Below are 19,090 nucleotides of genomic sequence, written 5' to 3'. Positions count from 1 at the left end.
AAGCCAGCACCCTGCCCTACTTCCTACAGGTTCATTTCCTAAGCCAGGAGCCTTCCTTCCTTCATGCTTTCAACAGAAGCAGCTAAATATGGACCAGCTAAAAACTAATAAACCTCCACTCAGTAGCCCCATGCACAGTGACTTTTGTCATAAAAACAGGTGGTGGGGTTGATTTGGCACTGGGTTGTATAATACAGTGGTACCTCGGGTTAACAACTTAATTCATTCCGGAGGTCCGTTCTTACTTTAGCTAATGGGGCCTCCTGCTGCCACCACGCCGCCACTGTATGATTTCTGTTCTCATCCTGAAGCAAAGTTCTTAACCCGAGGTACTATTTCTGGGTTAGCGGAGTCTGTAACCTGAAGCGTATGTAACCCGAGGTATCACTGTAATAATAATATAATAATTTATTATTTATACCCCACCCATCTGGCTGGGTTTCCCCAGCCACTCTGGGCAGCTGTACATTCTAAAGGTCTTTTTTTTTTAACACTTAATGAGAATGTACATTTTATAAGACAAAAAGAGCAAGGTCACAAGTATTCATTCCTAACATACATTGTAGTGTTTAAACAAGGCAAACACCATGAATTACATCAGTTGCAGCATACCACATCTAAAAAGCTTCAGTGAAATGACTTAAGACCTCATTTTTACACCAATTACAAGTGAGCAGAAAACACTGCAATATGGTTGTTTGTGCGGTGTCCAGATCATTCATCATTTATGTATCTTTTCTCTTGATGATCAGAGGTCCCACATTGTCTCCCATTTCATCATTATGGTTTGTATGAGACCCATCGGACAATGGAAACTTCTTAGACCTCCAACACCAGTAGCACACCGCTTTCTCCCCCAAATCTTCCATATCAAATGCATGAACTACTTTTGGGTTATCTTTCTGGATATGGAGATTTGCCATCGATATGGCAATGGCGCCCACCTAAGAGGTGCTAGAACTGAGTTCTGGTGAGTTCCAGCAGAAAAAAAGCCCTGGTTCCACCACTCAAATGTAGCAGTCGACAAGCTCCCTCATCAAGAGGTCTTCAACACCACCTAGCTTTCTAAGCAAGATTGCTCTGTGTTAGGTCAACTGGGCTTTTTTTTCCTGCTGGAACTCATCAGAACTCAGTTCCAGCACCTCTCAAGTGGGCGCCATTGCCATTATAAGAGAACAAGGGAGGTGTTCATGGGGAGTTCTGGAACCTCTTTTTCTATAAAAATAGCTCTGGGTGGAACCTTTATTCAACAAGTCCCTGCCTTGAAAGATTTATCAGACCTGTTTGTTGTTGGTCTTTACAAAGTCAGTCTAGTTTCCATGAGCATTTAGAAGAAGGTTATATCTTCTTTTTAAGACATATACCTCAAAGATACCTTAGGGTATAGGGTGGTATAGAAATAATAATAATAATAATAATAATAATAATAATAATAATAATAATAATAATAATAATAATAATTTATTAAGGTTTCAGTGGGAAATTGCTGCTGCCGGGGACTTTTACAACCATGTATACAAGGTATATGTTTTACCTTGATATATGGTATTTTACTACTGCAAACTTCATATGAATGCTATATTCTGTAGGTTATCCTGAGAGATTTTGGGAGCAATACTGGTGGGGTATAAATTCACAAAACAAACAAATATTTTTGCTTCTTGTCTGCAAGCAGCTCATTTGTGTGAACTAAAACATTAGAAACTGTATTGCAATTTCAGTCATGAAGGCCTTTCTAGCTATAAAGTGGAAAAGATATTTCATCATTTTGTTTTCAAGAAACATCAATTAATTTATAGCTGATACACAAGATATAGAAGTCACACACTTACGGAAAAATTATATACTGATTTTTATGTTCTATGTTCTATGTTTTTGTTCTATGTTTTATGTTTTATGTTTTATGTATTTTACTGCCACTGTGTTTCCTCTTTTCTCAAGCCAGAAACCAGTTTGGACACACACATCATCCCTCTTGGTCACTTTGGATTTTTACAATTCCACCTATATATGCAGTTGGCACTAGCTATGCAGCATATATCTATTCCAATACGTGACCCTTTAGAATACACTGGCTATCAGGCTATCATGTGACCTTATTGCTTCTGCGGAATGCATTTTAATTTCTTGGCCAATTTTTCTCACAATACTGTAAGAAGAGCGAGAAAGGAGCTTCTTAAAATTATTGGCAGCACTAGGAAGGAATCTTCAAACACTTCGGGGCCATGCAGAACATGTAAGAAGTTTGCCCTTTAGCTGCCAAACAACTGTTAAGGGATGCCTTGTCTTCCTCAGAAGTGAAAGATCATTTCAGAGCACAATCAAAGTCCCTTCCATCAGCCACTGAACTGAGGGCTTGAGCTGGAGCAGCCAGAAGATCCTGCTCTGCAGACCAGGCAACAGCAGAAAGCAAGACTCCTGGATTCCATACCTGTCTTGGCCAAACTAGAGACATCCAACCATGTGCCAATAAATGACATTAATGGTGCCCAGCCCTATTTCCTTCTATGTGTGGGGCTACTTTTGAAAGTGACCCGGAAACTACAACTAATCCAAAAAGCAGCAGCTAGACTGGTGACTGGGAGTGGCCACCGAGACCACACAACACCAGACTTGAAAGACCTACACTGGCTCCCAGTACGTTTCCGAGCACAATTCAAAGTGTTGGTGCTGACCTTTAAAGCCCTGAATGGCCTTGGTCCAGTATTCCTGAAGGAGCGTCTCCACCTCCTTCATTCTGCCCAGACACTGAGGTCCAGCGCCAAGGGCCTTCTGGCGGTTCCCTCACTGTGAGAAGCCAAGTTACAGGGAACCAGGCAGAGGGCCTTCTTGGTAGTGGCTCCCGCCCTGTGGAACACCCTCCCACCAGATGTCAAAGAGAAAAATAACTACCAGACTTTTAGAAGACATCTGAAGCCAGCCCTGTTTAGGGAAGCTTTTAATGTTTAATAGACTATTGTATTTTAATATTCTGTTGGAAGCAGACCAGAGTGGCTGAGGAAATCCAGCCAGATGGGCAGGGTAGAAATAATAAGTTGTTGTTGTTGTTGTTGTTACTACATACAGTTAAATAGCCTAGGAGATTCCCCAACTAAATCTTATGGTCTCTGACATAGTGGATCCTAAATGCATTAAAATGCATATCTCCTTCAAACCACCAACAGTTTTCTTTTGTCCATCATGAAAAATGTCTTGATAATCAGCCATTGATTATATTGTGCAAGAGCACTTTGTGAAAGATGCTAGCTATCACAAAAAACTACTGCATGGGACTTAGGAAGCACTTCCAGCTGGCTTAAAACATGGCAGCGGACAGCCTGACTTCTTCAATGGTCTCATCAAGCATGGGTACAAGCACTAGCCATAGCTGTCAACTTTTCCCTTTTCTTGCGAGGAATCCTATTCGGAATAAGGGAATTTCCCTTAAAAAAAGGGAAACGTTGACAGCTATGGCACTAGCTAAAACAAGCTGGCTGTTAAAACACAGTTTACTATTGTGGGCCCCATGCACACACTGCGCTAAAACTGAATGCTGTACTACTTTCAAGCCTCTCTTCAGCTGGGAGGGGGGCAGGGAGCTGACCCTTCAGGATTTAGGGAAGGCCACACATGTGCCTTCCAGATGCCCTACTGGCAACTAATGTATTAAGAACAGACACTCTCTTGGTCTGTAAATCAGTCTCACCACTTTCTTTCTCACCACAGGCCTTGGTATCAGCCCTGTTAGCTAGCCTCTGCCTACATGGTGTCCTCCAAAGACAGCTGGATTACAACTCCACCATCCCTGACCAATAGCTATGCTAAGTGGGACTGGTGGGGAGTTGGGAGTTCAAAACATCTGTAAAGTTCCACTTTGAAGAAATCAGTTGTATACATTTACATTCAGATCTATCATTATTCATGCTGGCATTCTATGTTGTAAAGAAGAAGAAGAAGAAGAAGAAGAAGAAGAAGAAGAAGAAGAAGAGGAGGAGGAGGAGGAGGAGGAGGAGGAGGAGGAGGAGTAGTAGTTTGGATTTGATATCCCGCTTTATCACTACCCGAAGGAGTCTCAAAGCGGCTCACAATCTCCTTTCCCTTCCTCCCCCACAACAAACACTCTGGGAGGTGAGGGGGGCTGAGAGACTTCAGAGAAGTGTAACTGGCCCAAGGTCACCCAGCAGCTGCAGGTGGAGGAACGGAGACACGAACCCGGTTCCCCAGATTACGAGACTACCGCTCTTAACCACTACACCACGCTGGTTCTCGAAGGTACAGTTGTACCTTGGAAGTCAAACAGCTTAGGTCCTGAACGTTTTGGCTCCCAAACGTTGCTAACCCGGAAATGACTGTTCCAGTTTGCTATTTTTGGAAGCCGAACGTCCAATGGGGCTTCCAATTGGCTGCAGAAACTTCCTGCAGTCAATCAGAAGCCATGCTTTGGTTTTTGAACATTTTGGAAGTCGAACGGACTTCTGGAATGGATCCCGTTTGACTTCCAAGATACGACTGTAGTTGAAAAAAATCAAGTTTGTGTTCACACAGCTATTAGAGCCCCGCCAATACACCAGCCTTCTTGTTCAAGTAGCACCAATTTAAGCAAACCATATCTCATTTCACTACCACTGAAACTGACCATACAACTTGGTTCTCTGTTTCACAAACAGAACAGTAAATATACAAATATTAATCCAGTATAGATAAATTTAATATTTACAGAGCTTGGCATTCTGGGCTCACCCTAACATTCCAAGTCTTTGAAACAACTGTTCTACAAAGATTCCAGTTTATTCAGTATTTAGGGCTGAATATACTGTTTCCAACAACTCTGACATAATAGTTGTGAATATTTTTGGTTTGTTCTTAAATTTTGTATTGCTTTTATTGTTATTTTGTTGCTGCCTTCGGGTCCTTCAGTGGAAGAGTAGGATAAAACCTAATTTAATTAATAAATCTATCCAACCTTTTTCTTCTTTTGACAGCACAGTATAATATCAGACTGTTTTTGTTCCAACATCAGCCTGTTCTACACCATTCTGACAGGGTACCAGCCTTGCCGCCTGATGACCCTTTATTACTCCATGTTTGTGGAATTTTTATAGACATCAAAATCAATGTTATCTGCAAACAAAAAAAACCTGCTGCTTTCAGTTTCCCCTGGGGGCATTTCCTACTCCTTTTCTTCTCGGCAGCTGAAGTGGGTTACTTGGACTTCCCTTTTCCTTCAGCTAATGAAAGATTAGAGCTGCTTTCCCTTTTGGCGTTTTCTTTTCAGCTCACCAAGCATCACTAGATACAGTTTAGAACAGCCTTCCCAAGCCTGGCATCTCCTGGTGTTTTGTATTCCAACTCCCACCACCCTAGCCAACACATCCAATGATTAGGGATGGTATTCCAACACACTTGGAGGGCATCAGGTTTGGGAAGGCTATGTTAGAAGCTTCCAATTTCTACCGAATACATTTTCCAGGAAATGCTAAATTCAAGGCATCATGCAGAAATTCTTTCTTACTTTGACTTCACAGTGCAAGTAAAAAATCTTTTTTTTGGACCCAGGATAATAATCTGAAGCACACTGGGAAGCATGTCAAGTAGTCAGAGGTGGTGGTGATGAGGAGTTTTAATGTACTACACATAAATATATCAAATATCAAAATAATAATAATAATGAGGGGGGGCCAACACAGACAATTTGTTAAAAACTGAAGTGTAAGCAAAACTTTCTTATCAAACCACAACTACTACTTTAAGTAGTAAGTGAGGTAGCAAATAAAATTGTACTGTGTGGTATATTTATGAAATTTAAAAGTAAAACTACATTCAAATAATGACTAAATATATACCCAGTGTTAATAGAGCTGCAAACTGCTGTGGTTTAAAGATAATCCAATGATGCCTTTGTTTTTGCCAGCTGGGAAAATAGAGGGGGGAATGATGGTTTCTATTGTCATCTTTTAAGATAGCAAACAAAAGGAAAGTCTTATTATCCAGAATTCAAAGCATCACAGAAATAGTCCTTCACAGTTAAGGAAGTCTAGTGGGGTTTTTTTAAAGTGAGTTGTCTCCTCCATCTCCTCAATCGCTGCCCTCCACCTGAGTCGCCATACGACATTTTGCTTATAGAACTTCTTGGTTTCAAAAAAGTTCTAAAAGCATTATGTCATATGGCACAGGAGCTTGTATCCCAAGGAATTTGTAAAACATAAAAAAGAAATCAGAACTAAAGCAGCTTTTTGGATTTTCAGTACCCTCAACATTATTTAATGGAAACAGAAAACCCCCAGAAATAAACAAGGTTTTCATGCAATTGAGTAGCAATATATCCATGGATATTTGGTTAAGTTTTATCACCACTGACCTCTTCAATACTAGATAATCATACACAGCAAATGTCTTTAACTAGACAAAATAGTGTATCCTGAAGCCATTTTTATTTATATCCCAATCCATCTCATTACATATTATCAATCATCGCCAAAACTTTTTAATTCTGTTCATTGTCACAAATATATTTATCTTGCTCCTCTTTCAATAACTTGTGGTTCTCGCCATTATCATTTTATTTTCATAAGCATTCTAGTTTGGGCTGAGAGTGACAGATTATTTATTTCCCGCCATTCCTCCCAAAGGATTTTGTTATAAGCAATAAAAAACAAACACACACAAAAAATCTTAATAATTCAGTACAGATGCAGACTGGGAAAAGATCACAGCTTAAAAGGCTTGTTGAAAGAGGAAGGTCTTTAGTAGGCACCGAAAAGACAACACAGATGGAACATGACTAATATTCAAGGCGAAGGAATTCCAAAGGGTAGATGCCACAACACTAATGGACTGATTCTAACCTTGTGCAGAACAGACCTCCTTATAAGATGGCACCTGCAAGAGGCCTTCATTTTAAAATGCAGTGATCAACTGAGTATCTTCGGGGTGAATGAAACAACATTTCAGGTATCTGGTGCCAAGATACGTAGGGCTTTATACACCAAAACCGATACCTTGAACTAACTGGTAGCCAATGCAATTCTTTCAACAGCAGGGTAGCATGTTGGTTATATCCTTGCCACTGCAATTGAGCCATTGCCTGATGGGACCAAATACACAAAGTTGTTCTGTATTTTGCAACATTTATATGTAATTTTCCAACTTCAAGCCCTAAAAGTACTGCTTATTAATTTAGTCATATATAATCGCAATTCTGTCCTCATTTCTAGCTATAAATCTAGGGTCTAAGATCTGCACCGGGGTGAATGGTTAACAATGTGATGTAAAAACACTGCTATAGAAACAGTTTGGGCACAGTGACATATGCCTTAGTTATATCCCGTTAGAATTACTGAAACACGCTCTACCTGGGGCTGCCTTAGAAAGGTGCTCAGAAACTTCAAGTGGTTCAAAAAACTGCAGCCAGATTGTTAGCCAGGGCTGGCTGTAGGCAGCATCCCAGTCACTCAGTACAACAGCTCCCCTGGCTACTGGTCTGCTTCCAGGAACAATTTAAAGTGCTGGTTATGACATTGACCACTTATAAATGCCATCTCCAACTCCTCAAAAAATTCCATCCACGGGGTCTCTGGAAAAAATTATATATCACTTGGGAAGACAGGCAAACTAATGTCAGTGTACTGGAAAAAGCAAAGAACACCAGTGTTGAAGCAATGATTCTTCAACATCAACTTTGTTGGACTGCTCATGTTGTTCGGATGCCTGATTATGGCCTTCCAAACAACTACAGTCGTACCTTTGAAGGCAAACAGAATCCATTCCAGAAGTCAGTTCAACTTCCAAAACGTTCGAAAACCAAAGCGCAGCTTCTGAGTGGCTGAAGGAAGCTCCAGGGTACAGCTGCATTCTGTTCTGAACTTAAGAATGGAAAGTGAAATGCTGGTGGACAGCAAAAGAGGTTTAAAGACACTCCCAAGTGTCTTTAAATAAAAATAAATCTTTAAAACTGAAGTATAAGCACAGATAATTGGGTGGGAAACACTGGCCTGTGAGTGCTCCAATTGGAGAACAGCCTCTACCAAAGGCATCATGGACTTTGAAGAAGCACAAATTCAGGACAAAAGGAAGAAAGGAGCTAAGATGAAGGTACCTATGTCCCCACTGTGGAATGACATGTGGATCCAGAATTGGCCTCCACAGTCACTTGCGGACACACCGTTAAGACCGTGTTCATAGAAGACAATCTTACTCGGCTACAAGTGATCACCAAAGAAAAAGAAGAATACAGCGTAGGCCCAGGCTATTTGAAAGAGCTTATTTCCTCATATGATCCTGCCTGGGCTCTGAGATCTTCCAGGGAGGCCCTTCTCTCAGTCCCACCACTCTCACAGGCACACTTGGTAGGGATGCAGGAGAGGGCCTTCTTGGTGGCTGCTCCTGGACTTTGGAGTTCCCTCCATAGAGAAGTTTGATAGGCTCCCTCCTTGTTGTCCTTCCACTAGCAGGTGAAGACTTTCTTGTTCCAACAGGCTTTTCGGAACTGACTGCTTTTAATGAAAGGGCTGGTAATTACCGTATGTATATGTTTTAATAGATCTGATGATAGATAGATAGATAGATAGATAGATAGATAGATAGATAGATAGATGATAGACAGATAGATGATAGATAGATATAGATAGATCTGATAGATAGATATAGATAGATCTGATAGATAGATGATTTTAATTTTATTAATGTTTAACTGTTTGTTAATGATTGTTCCCCTTCCCTCTGTCATAGCTATTCCTATTTTTTTCTGTAAGCCACCTTGAGTCAGGGGGAAAGGCAGGAAATGGGCCTTTGGGCATCCCTCTTGATTTTCAATGACCCTGAGTATGACACCACTTTAACCAGTATCACAAAATGTTTCAGTTTTGCCACAATGTTCCTAGAAAGGGTGGTCTAGCACTATAGCATTCTAAATTATGGAGCAAAACTAAGAAGTAGAGTCTAAATCTGATTTATACAGTGGTACCTCGGGTTAAGAACTTGATTCGTTCTGGAGGTCTGTTCTTAACCTGAAACTGTTCTTAATCTGAGGTACCACTTTAGCTAATGGGGCCTCCCGCTGCCGCCACGCCCCCGGAGCACGATTTCTGTTCTCATCTTGAAGCAAAGTTCTTAACCCGAAGTACTATTTCTGGGTTAGCGGAGTCTGTAACCTGAAACGTCTGTAACCTGAAGCATCTGTAACCCAAGGTACCACTGTACCTGCTACCTCTGTAAATCCCTTTGTGTTGTGCCTAGATTATAAACTCAAGACCATAGGTCTATTTATTGATCATTGTTAAGGCTCTTTTTGGACTGAAGACCTGTGTATATATACTTCAAATCAATCAAACAATAAAAAGATTCCAGCTCTGTGCTGAGCAGCTGGGTGACTAGATGATCTCCAATATCTCTTCTGACTATGATTCTTTGATTGGTTCTAATATCTGGGACTCCCAACCCTCTCCCAACTCAATCAAGAGCCCCTCACTGGTTATTTGAAATGACAGCAAATGGAAACTTGGTGTTATTGCTCAATCAAGTATGCTCCAAAAAAGCCATTTTTAAGCTCCATTGTAATATGGAACTATATTTTAGGTGACCAATTTGCTCACTAAAGGTCTGCTGCATTACAGAAAAGGCCGTCAGAAAAGTTTAAAAACTAAAACTCACTAGCTAAGCAGTGGCACTTGGAATAATTTTGGTTTCAAACGTAATTGTTACAGTAGATGTCTTATAACATCAATTTATGATACAGCATTTGCCTATAGCACCCAAATTCCAGTGTTTTACAATGAATACTGGAAGCCTACTATAACTGATAAAGAACCAAGCCTTTCATATTTCGATAATTAAGCTATGACCAAGCAAAACCCAATACTTTTACAAGTTTACAAAACTTACAAGTAAAACTGCTTTGAGATGTTGCAGCATGGATGGAATTTCAATCTTCTCTCATCCGCTTTTGCACAATTGCATATGAAAACCAATACCATGAGTAATCTAATTTGCAGAATATATCTCATGTTTTATAAGCGAAGGAGTTATACACAAAAGTGCCCTTTTACGGTAAAGGGTAAAGGGACCCCTGACCATTAGGTCCAGTCGTGGACGACTCTGGGGTTGTGGTGCTCATCTCGCTTTACTGGCCGAGGGAGCCAGAGTACAGCTTCCGGGTCATGTGGCTAGCATGACTAAGCCGCTTCTGGTGAACCAGTGACTATGTTTGCATGTCACTGCAAACCATAGTTAGTGCCAAGATGGCTCCTGCTTTGCTCCTCCCCTAACAGACCACAATTCCTAACTTAGTATTACAGTACATCTGAAATGAAGATCGTGGTTTCTTTCCTTCTAAACAAACCATTATGCGAAGCCATGGGTTGTTCTGGGGTTTTCAACTGTGGTTTCAGTGCAACAAACCACAATTCCCAGGTTGGATGTAATGCTTATTGCTCTATCTTGTGCTCTTGTCCACCTTGTATGTAAATGTCTCCTCATGCAATCATCTCTGATTTGCAGACAGTTGGGTCAAGGACAATGCCTGTAGAAACACATGAAAAGTCAAACGGATTAAACCCTGCCCTTTCAGACAGTTTTGCTGTGCACCAATGTGGCTGGAATTCAGCACACACTAACCTAAAACCAAGGCTATCATACACTGAGATTGTCATAAGACAATCCATAAGGAGATGTTCTTTTCTCACCTGGAGGAGGGCAGTTACCAACTGGGGAGGAAACTCCATACTCATGGTCTATTCAGTTTTTAAGCCCCATGCTTGAAATGAATGGATGAATGAAGACAGTGGCTTTATCATCTGGCATTACTAAACTTATTTTAACTTGGCTTACATATGTTGCTAGTCCTTTGCATTTGCGAGTTTCTGCAATTGTGCTAAGGTTCCACCAAATTTCACAAATGATTTGGATGTATAAATAGATTTAGGTGTCCACAGAACTAATGGCGGGAAGGGAGAAATCAGCATTAAGTTTCTTATTGAGCTGCTTTCTTCTATTCAGTGCTCAGCAAGTCAGATGTTTTTAGTGTCAAGTTTGCAAGAATTACATCAAGGTTGTAGAATCAGTTCTGTAAGAGTCAGATCCCAAAAACCTCCTCAGAGATATTCCTTCATATTTTTTAAAATAAAGACAATGGCAAAACAAGATACTGATCCTCAGCATGGAATTTTCTAAGGAATGAGAAATGTGAAAAGGGGCCCAAGTAAATTGATGGGGGCAGTGTTGGTTTTCAGAAAGGATAGAAATAGCATAGCTTAAAGAAGATCTAATGTTTGCAAAGTCACTTGCAAAAATTAATATATGGAACAAATACAGTCTTGTATATTTAATAAGACGGACATTTTCAGTCCAGAAAGTGATCAAAGTCTGGCTTTCTCCCCAGAACTCAAATGTAAGTTTAGCAGATACAGTAAATTACCTTGCAATCATTTTGCCTTAAAAGAAATAGAGCCCCGGGTATCCAAAATTACTTCAAATAGGGTCTGCTGCAAACACTGGAAGGAAGGAGTGTGAACCAAAACACTCATCACATTGGAACTCATGATGAAGACAGAAACAACATTAAGATGCTTCTATATCTCAAATGCTGCTTCACTCATTCCGCACTGTACACTTGTATAGTGACTTTTTTCTCATTGAATTCTGGAACTACTTAATATACTAGATCGGAGCGGCAAACTATGGTCCCCGGGCTGGATCAGACCCAGCAGGATTCTAAATCTGGCGCCCGGCAATTGCCCAGGTGCTACAGAGGAGTGAGCAGCGGGGGTGCAATTGTTTTGGCTCGGGCGACTCCATGTGGTATGCAGCCTTGCTGCAGAGTCAGGAATTACTCGGGGTGGGGAGGGCCTTTCCTGGGAGGGGCTGCGCACAGGTGGGCGCCAGAGACCCCAAGTCCCTTTCCGTCGCAGGAAACATCGCAGGCGCCGCCGCTCTAGCTGTTGCCGTCTCAGGAGGCGGAGATGTGCGTACAGCTTCTCGGGTTGGGATACCTCAGCTGGGAAGGGAGGCTTCGCGCTGCCTATCAGAGCAGCCCCAATCCCATTCCTACTTGTGTGCAAGCAGGAGGGGGTGGGGATCTCTCTACTAGGGCTTTTTTAAAAGCACTTTCCCATGTGTGCCTCAAGCTTCACCTGGCCGCTCTCTCACCCTCATCTACTTTTTGCAGAAGGAGCTGTGCAGTCCATGTTGCAGCAGCTTTAAAGAAGTCCTAGTTTTTTTCTTCCTTTTTCTGAGTGTGTAAAGGTCAGGGGTGGATATGGTCAAAGGGGTCTCTGGGGGACTTGGGAGTCTGCCTCCCTTTTTGCAAGAAGGCACCTGTGTTGGTGGTGGCTCAGGGTTTACCCAGCGCCAAAGCCCAGTCACACACACCTGGTGCCGCTTCTCCAGAGCTACCATCTCTCCTTAGCCTCAGCCGTTCATTCCCCTCCCCCCCAAAATATAGTCCGGCCCCCTGCTGAAAACGTTTGCTGACCCCTGCATTAGACGTATATCAGGCCACAACTGGTCATAAACTTATTGACTAAAGTTAATTATACTGCAGTCTATTTCCCTCTCCATTTTCCTTTTACAAGCAGTTAGGCCAAGAGTTGTCGACTACCCCAGACCACCAAGCGGGTAAGTGGGTTGGGATTTGAACACATATATCTCTGGTCCAAGTCCAAAATTCTGTCTCTCCAACACCACACAAGAGGCTTCCAAGCTCCAAGTTCACATCCGTAGAGCTCAATCCTGTGCATGCTAACTTCGAAGTAACCTCTATTGCATTCAATGACACTTATTTCCAAGCATGAATGCATAGGACCAGTCTATCAGGTATTGTATTCTCCTATGGTCTTACACAAAACAGCTCTCAGAGTCACATCAAAGCAATTACCGTACTTTTCCGTGTATAAGACTATGTTTTATTCTTTAAAAATCATGCTAAAAAGCGGGGGTTGTCTTATACATGGATGGTGCATAGGGTGGACGTTTGATTGGTTGCTGCCATGGCTGTCAGCGGCTATTGTGCGTGTTATTGGTTGCTGCGTCAGGGACAGACAGGAGGCGGATTTAGCGACGCGTGTGGGTGAGCGATTTTCGGCAATCCCCCCCCCCCCAAAAAAGCTCAACAACTCTGGGCAATCCTCTACAAAAAAGTTCAACAACTCTGTGCCATCTCCCCCCATTTTCTTAAATTTGAGTCCCCCCAAATAGGGGCGTCTTATACATGGGGGTGCCTGATAGACAGAAAAGTACGGTAGTTAGTTCTTGCCACTCTTAAGCCATCCTCTGTTTACACAAGCAAGGTGAATACAACAAGGCTCAATGGTAGTATTTCTCTTTCTCCCCACCTCTAAATTCTTTCAATGAATGTTGAAGTGAGAGCTCCAAATTCTATGGTAAGAACAAATGAACATGCTCAAGATTAGTCTTGAATTTCTACTACTCACTCATCAGCAGCACAAAAAGTAAAGTGTAAAAAAGTGTTTAAAAATCTTCATAAGCATATGAAAGGAAGGAGGGGAGACTGGGGATCAGAAATAAAAGTGGAATGGGGGGGGGTCCTTTATCTGGAATTCTGCACCTATTGGCCAACTACAGCATTACTGCAAGACCCCATCAGCTCAATAACAATCAACTATCTTTCAAAATACTGTTTACCAGAGGTGAACACCTTGTATACAATACAAGCATTCAAACTGGGACTTGAAAAACAGATAACAATAGGAGTCTTGGAATAATGAACCACAACACTTACAAGACAACATGGCAGAGATCTAGTTAACACCTGCAACAGAAGAGATCAAAGCTAAACTGGCTGGTCATAACAATTTCTGATGTCCAAGTTCTCCTAGTACCTGCATTGCTGAAGTTGTTTATCTTGAACAGCTAGCAGGGTGCAGCGTGCACATTTAAACAAATGAGTGTATGAAAGATCTTTTCCCAATACGTGGGGTATGATAGCTGGCATCAGATTAATTAGGACAGCTAAATCTACATTGTAAAAGCCTCCCACTAATCCAACAGCTTCTCGATTAACATTTTGCCCTCCTGCTTATTAACTGTTTCCAGTATCACTGGCTATTTTAAAACAGCATGTGCTGTTTCAGGCACACAAATGGGGGAGGGGGGTTTAGGTGGTCACTGACCATTAAATTAACAAGCATGCTGAAGCAAAGCTGGAAGGTTTAAAGAGTAACAGCAAAGAAAGGTTGCAGTCTGCCTGTAAGCACCATAGTCAACTGGTAATGGGGACCTGATGACCCCGCCTGAGCGCACACACACACACCCATCCCAGCTGTTATCTGCCACACAGATTGTTTTCACATTTTGCTCCTATGTACCCATTTAACAGCTGCACAAACACCCCACAAGGACATGAAAAAGAAAAAGGTTGCTGTAAGTAGCAGAGGGCTTTGAAATGTCACTGTCACACAAGGGTGTCACCACCAGCCCTCAGTCCAGTCTCTATGCAGCTCCCTAGTTCTGCATCAGCCCTTCCTGCCCCCCTAATTTATGTCACAGCTCCACCTCCTTGTTCCTCCACACATCCTCGCAGTGGACTCCCCAGAGGGAGGCAGGCGGGCGGGCGGGCAGTCTTTTCCCTCCACCCAGCCCATTCCTCGGCCCCCTTGCAGCTCCCTTGCCTGAGACCTCCCACCCCCGCATCTCTGTGCTTTGTGGCTTCGACAGATCAGCCCCATCCAGGATCAATAAGCTGCCCCATTATCCCCCACCCTGAGCAATGGGGAAACTGCAGCTCTGTGGGGCGAGGGACCGGCTGCCCTTCCGCCCCATCGCTACGGGGGGGGGGGTGTCTGGCAGCTGCCGCCTCCGCCCGCCCCCTTCCCCGCTGCCCCACAGCGCAGGCCGAGGGCCGCCCTTCCGCCCCCGTCGCCACAGGATCCTGCAGCTCCTCACGAACGATTATTGTGATTAATCCCGGCTTATTATTCCCATTCCCTCAAATGCCCCCCGGCAAAAACGGAGCGAGGAGGCGGCGAGTCCGCCCCCCCCCCCGGAGCCCCCGGCCCCTCACCCTTCACGATGCGCTCCGTTGTGGACAGTTTGCTGCTCTGGGCGCGCCCGGACATGGTCCCGCCTGCCCCGTCGCGGCTCCCGGGACCTTCGTGCCTCCCCGCGGGAGGGGCCGGGACTCCGGCGGCGGCGGCGGCAACGGCAGCGGCTGAGCAGGCCAGGGCGGGCGGGCGGGCGGAGGGAGGCGCGGACGGGGGAATCCTCTCAGTGCCGCGGCGGCGGCGGCTGTCTCCACCCGAGCCCCCCGAAGCTGCCCCTACCACGCATGCGCGCTCGCTCTCCCCCGCCCCTTCTACCGCACACAAGGCGCAAGCTGTCAAGGCCGCCGTCTCTCGGAGCCTAGCGCGCAGGCGCAGGCGACCCCCTCGCTCCTTCCCGGCTCGCTCTCTCGCCCGCCCCCGCCAGCGCGCACCCAGCGCCGTTACGCATGCGCCCAGCCACCCGGCCTGGGCCCGCCGCCCCCGGGCTGATTGGCCTCGCTCGCGCCTGCGCGGCGGCCGGAGCGGGTTCCTTGGGTCACGTGTCGAAGCTGCGGCCCCGGGTTTCCCCTCCCTCCGGCCGCCATTTTGAAGGGAAGCAGGGTTGCTAGGAGACGCGCCGCTGGAGCCGCGAGGAAAGCCGCGCTCGGAGGGCCTGGCCCGAAGCCGGGCGCCGCTCTGTGCTCCTCCGTCAGGCCAGGGCGGGGCTCCCGGGCCTCGTTCTGCTCCAGGCCCCTTTCCCAGAGCCCCCCGGTGTGCCGCCCGAGGTGTGTCTGCGAGAAACCCCGAGCTTTGCTCCGATGGCGGAGACCTGCGCGTGGAACTGGGGGGGGGGGGGGACACACACCTGCAAATGGTTGTTCTACCTTGGTTTAAGGCTGCTGAGGATGCTGGCAGTCCTGTTTGATAGACGCTCGGGGAGAGAGTTTCTATATTACATATATATATAATTGCACATATAAGAAAGCATGGGAGCCAACTCCTAGGGGTCTCCAGCCCACCCATAAAATATTTGAGGGAGCCCCCCTTGATGTGTGTGCACCGTGTCATGTGGTCGATTATGTGGGGCAGGAGTTACCTCTCCTCCCCCCCCCATATTTTATTCAAGTTGATGCCCCTGTAAATAAGCATGTTTAGTTTACAAATTACTGGTTTCTTGTGCTTTATTCATTGAATAGGCTGATGCAACCAGGGATGTGAGGTACACCATCCAGATCAGATTGAATCTGAGTGCTACTGGTGGAGAGTGCTTCCGTATACATAACACAAATGCACCAAATTGAGAATCAAATGCTGAGAAAACAGGATCTAGTCCACAAATGGGTGCCTGAATAAGTCTACTAAGCTGTGAAGTGGGCTGCAGTCCACCAAAGCTTATGCCGCAATAAATTCAAGTCATTAAAGTGCCATGAGACTTCATTTCTTTTGCTGCCGCAGACTTAATGCTGCTGCCCCATGAAGATGCCTTTTGTGTTTGTGCTGTAACAGACTTAACAGGGCTACCCATCTGGAAAATGGCTTTCCACTTATCTGCTCCTGCTGACATGTATCAGTGGTAATTCCTTGTAACCTCACAGAGGTGGCATCTGCCCAAATGGGCTCTGGCTTAGCAAAAGCTTACACCAGCAATATTACACTGTGAGCTGTCACAGACTGCTGCCATTTTCCCTACAGCAGACTAACAAGACTATCCTATTCCCCTCTAGCATGGGCCACATTGAAGGAAAAAACCCAGTATCAGTTTCATTTAACAAAATTCATTTTGTTGTTGCAAAGGGAAACCTTCAGCTTTCTATGTGCCTTATTCTGAAATTATGTTCTTGTCTGATAGGAATAGTTTATTCAAACTCCTCTTCTACCTTTTCCTTCCATTTCCGATCTGTTGTGTTTTTTTGGCTTTTCAGCTTGTCAGCCTTAGGACGCAGCCTCTCTCTAAATAAAGAAATGTGAGCTGCTCTGGGAATCATAACATCTGTATGAAAAGTGAGATGGCAGATAAATTAATAAATAAAAATAAATCCCAACATCTAATAGTCATGCTGTCCTGGGCTTGATCCCTTCCCCCTTTCTTTTTTGTTGTATACACACACTACATTTAAAACGCATTCAAATAACATTCCCTCAAAGAATTCTGGGTACTGTAGTTTGTTAATGTTGCTGGGAATTGTAAGAGTAAGTCCCCATAATTCTTTGAGGAAAAGAATATGTTTCACATGTGCTTTAAAATGCATAGTGTGTACATAGCCTTATTCTCGCTCCTTTGTTTGCCTTTGAAATAAGCCCTTTAAAAATAATTAGATTTAAACCTGAAGATAGCAGTCCCCACACTTGGTTCCCAAGGAATTATATTTTGGGATGGAAAGTATGGAGTGACAGACATTTTATTTCTAATGCACATGCTTGTATGTGATACTATGGGCCCATGTAGTGTATTTCATATATTGCAGCTAGCAAGGTTCATTTTGAGTTTTGGGCAACATGGCCTAGGGCACTCTGCTAGTCGTAGAGCACTCGCTTTGCATGCAACAGGTGCCATGTTTAGTCCTTAGCATCCCCAGGTAGGGCTGGAAAGGACTCCTGCCTGAATCCCTGGAAACCACTGCGAGTTAATGTAGACATTGTTGAGATGAATCAATACCTGGCTCTGAAATGTTCCTCCAAAACATCCCAGGTGATCTCAAGGTGTTGTGTGCCTCCAACTCCAATCAGCACCAGAGTAGCATGGCCTAGGGTGGTGGTGTTTAGTCATGTCTGACTCTTCGTGACCCCATGGACTAGAGCACGCCAGGCACTCCTGTCTTCCACTGTCTCCCGCAGTTTGGTCAAACTCATGTTTGCAGCTTCGAGAACACTATCCAACCATCTCGTCTTCTGTCGTCCCCTTCTCCTTGTGCCCTCCATCTTTCCCAACCATCAGGGTCTTTTCCAGGGAGTCCTCTCTTCTCATGAGGTGGCCAAAGTATTGGAGCCTTAGCTTCAGGATCTGTCCTTCCAGTGAGCACTCAGGGCTGATTTCCTTCAGAATGGAGAGGTTTGATCTTCTTGCAGTCCATGCGACTCTCAAGAGTCTCCTCCAGCACTATAATTCAAAAGCATCAATTCTTTGGCGATCAGCTTTCTTTATGGTCCAGCTCTCACTTCCATACATCACTACTGGGAAAACCATAGCTTTTACTATACAGGCCTTTGTTAGTAAGGCGATGTCTCTGCTTTTTAAGATGCTGTCTAGGTTTGTCACCGCTTTTCTCCCAAGAAGCAGGCATCTTTTAATTTCATGACTGCTGTCACCATCTGCAGTGATCATGGAGCCCAAGAAAGTAAAATCTCTCACTGCTTCCATTTCTTCCCCTTCTATTTGCCAGGAGATGATGGGACCAGTGGCCATGATCTTACTTTTTTTGATGTTGAGCTTCAAACCATATTTTGCGCTCTCCTCTTTCACCCTCATTAAAAGGTTCTTTAATCCCTCCTCACTTTCTGCCATCAAGGTTGTGTCATCTGCATATCTGAGGTTGTTGATATTTCTTCCGGCAATCTTAATTCCGGCTTGGGATTTATCCAGTCCAGCCTTTCACATGATGAATTCTGCATATAAGTTAAATAAGCAGGGAGACAATATACAGCCTTGCTGTACTCCTTTCCCAATTTTGAACCAATCAGTTGTTCCATATCCAGTTCTAACTGTAGCTTCTTGTCCCACATAGAGATTTCTCAGGAGACAGATGAGGTGATCAGGCACTCCCATTTCTTTAAGAACTTGCCATAGTTTGCTGTGGTCAACACAGTCAAAGGCTTTGCATAGTCAATGAAGCAGAAGTAGATGTCTTTCTGGAACTCTCTAGCTTTCTCCATAATCCAGCGCATGTTTGCAATTTGGTTTCTGGTTCCTCTGTCCCTTCGAAATCCAGCTTGCACTTCTGGGAGTTCTCGGTCCACATACTGCTTGAGTCTGCCTTGTAGAATTTTAAGCATAACCTTGCTAGCGTGTGAAATGAGTGCAATTATGTGGTATTTGGAGCATTCTTTGGCACTGCTCTTCTTTGTGATTGGGATGTAGGCTGATCTTGTCCAATCCTCTGGCCACTGCTGAGTTTTCCAAACTTGCTGGCATATTGAGTGTA

General features: G+C 44.2%; 1 protein-coding gene across 3 annotated transcripts in view; it reads right to left on the bottom strand.

Annotated features, from left to right (window-relative positions):
* Positions 1 to 15,342, bottom strand: part of PPP3CC (protein phosphatase 3 catalytic subunit gamma) — a 68,199-nt gene extending 52,857 nt beyond the window's left edge. The window contains exon 1 of one of the 3 annotated variants that reach the window (XM_081171427.1): positions 14,993 to 15,342. In XM_081171427.1, the coding sequence (XP_081027553.1) occupies positions 14,993 to 15,047 (55 nt within the window). In that variant the 5' untranslated portion in view covers positions 15,048 to 15,342. Of the gene's footprint in view, positions 1 to 10,315; positions 10,347 to 14,992 lie in introns of those variants that run through there. The other 2 variants (XM_081171428.1, XM_081171429.1) reach the window with 2 other exon arrangements.
* Between the last annotated feature and the right edge of the window lie 3,748 nt (positions 15,343 to 19,090).

The sequence above is a fragment of the Podarcis bocagei genome (assembly GCF_964188305.1).
Source record: "Podarcis bocagei genome assembly, chromosome: 15".
In the NCBI taxonomy this organism is placed as follows: domain Eukaryota; kingdom Metazoa; phylum Chordata; class Lepidosauria; order Squamata; family Lacertidae; genus Podarcis; species Podarcis bocagei.
This window is presented reverse-complemented; position numbering and strand designations above follow the sequence as displayed.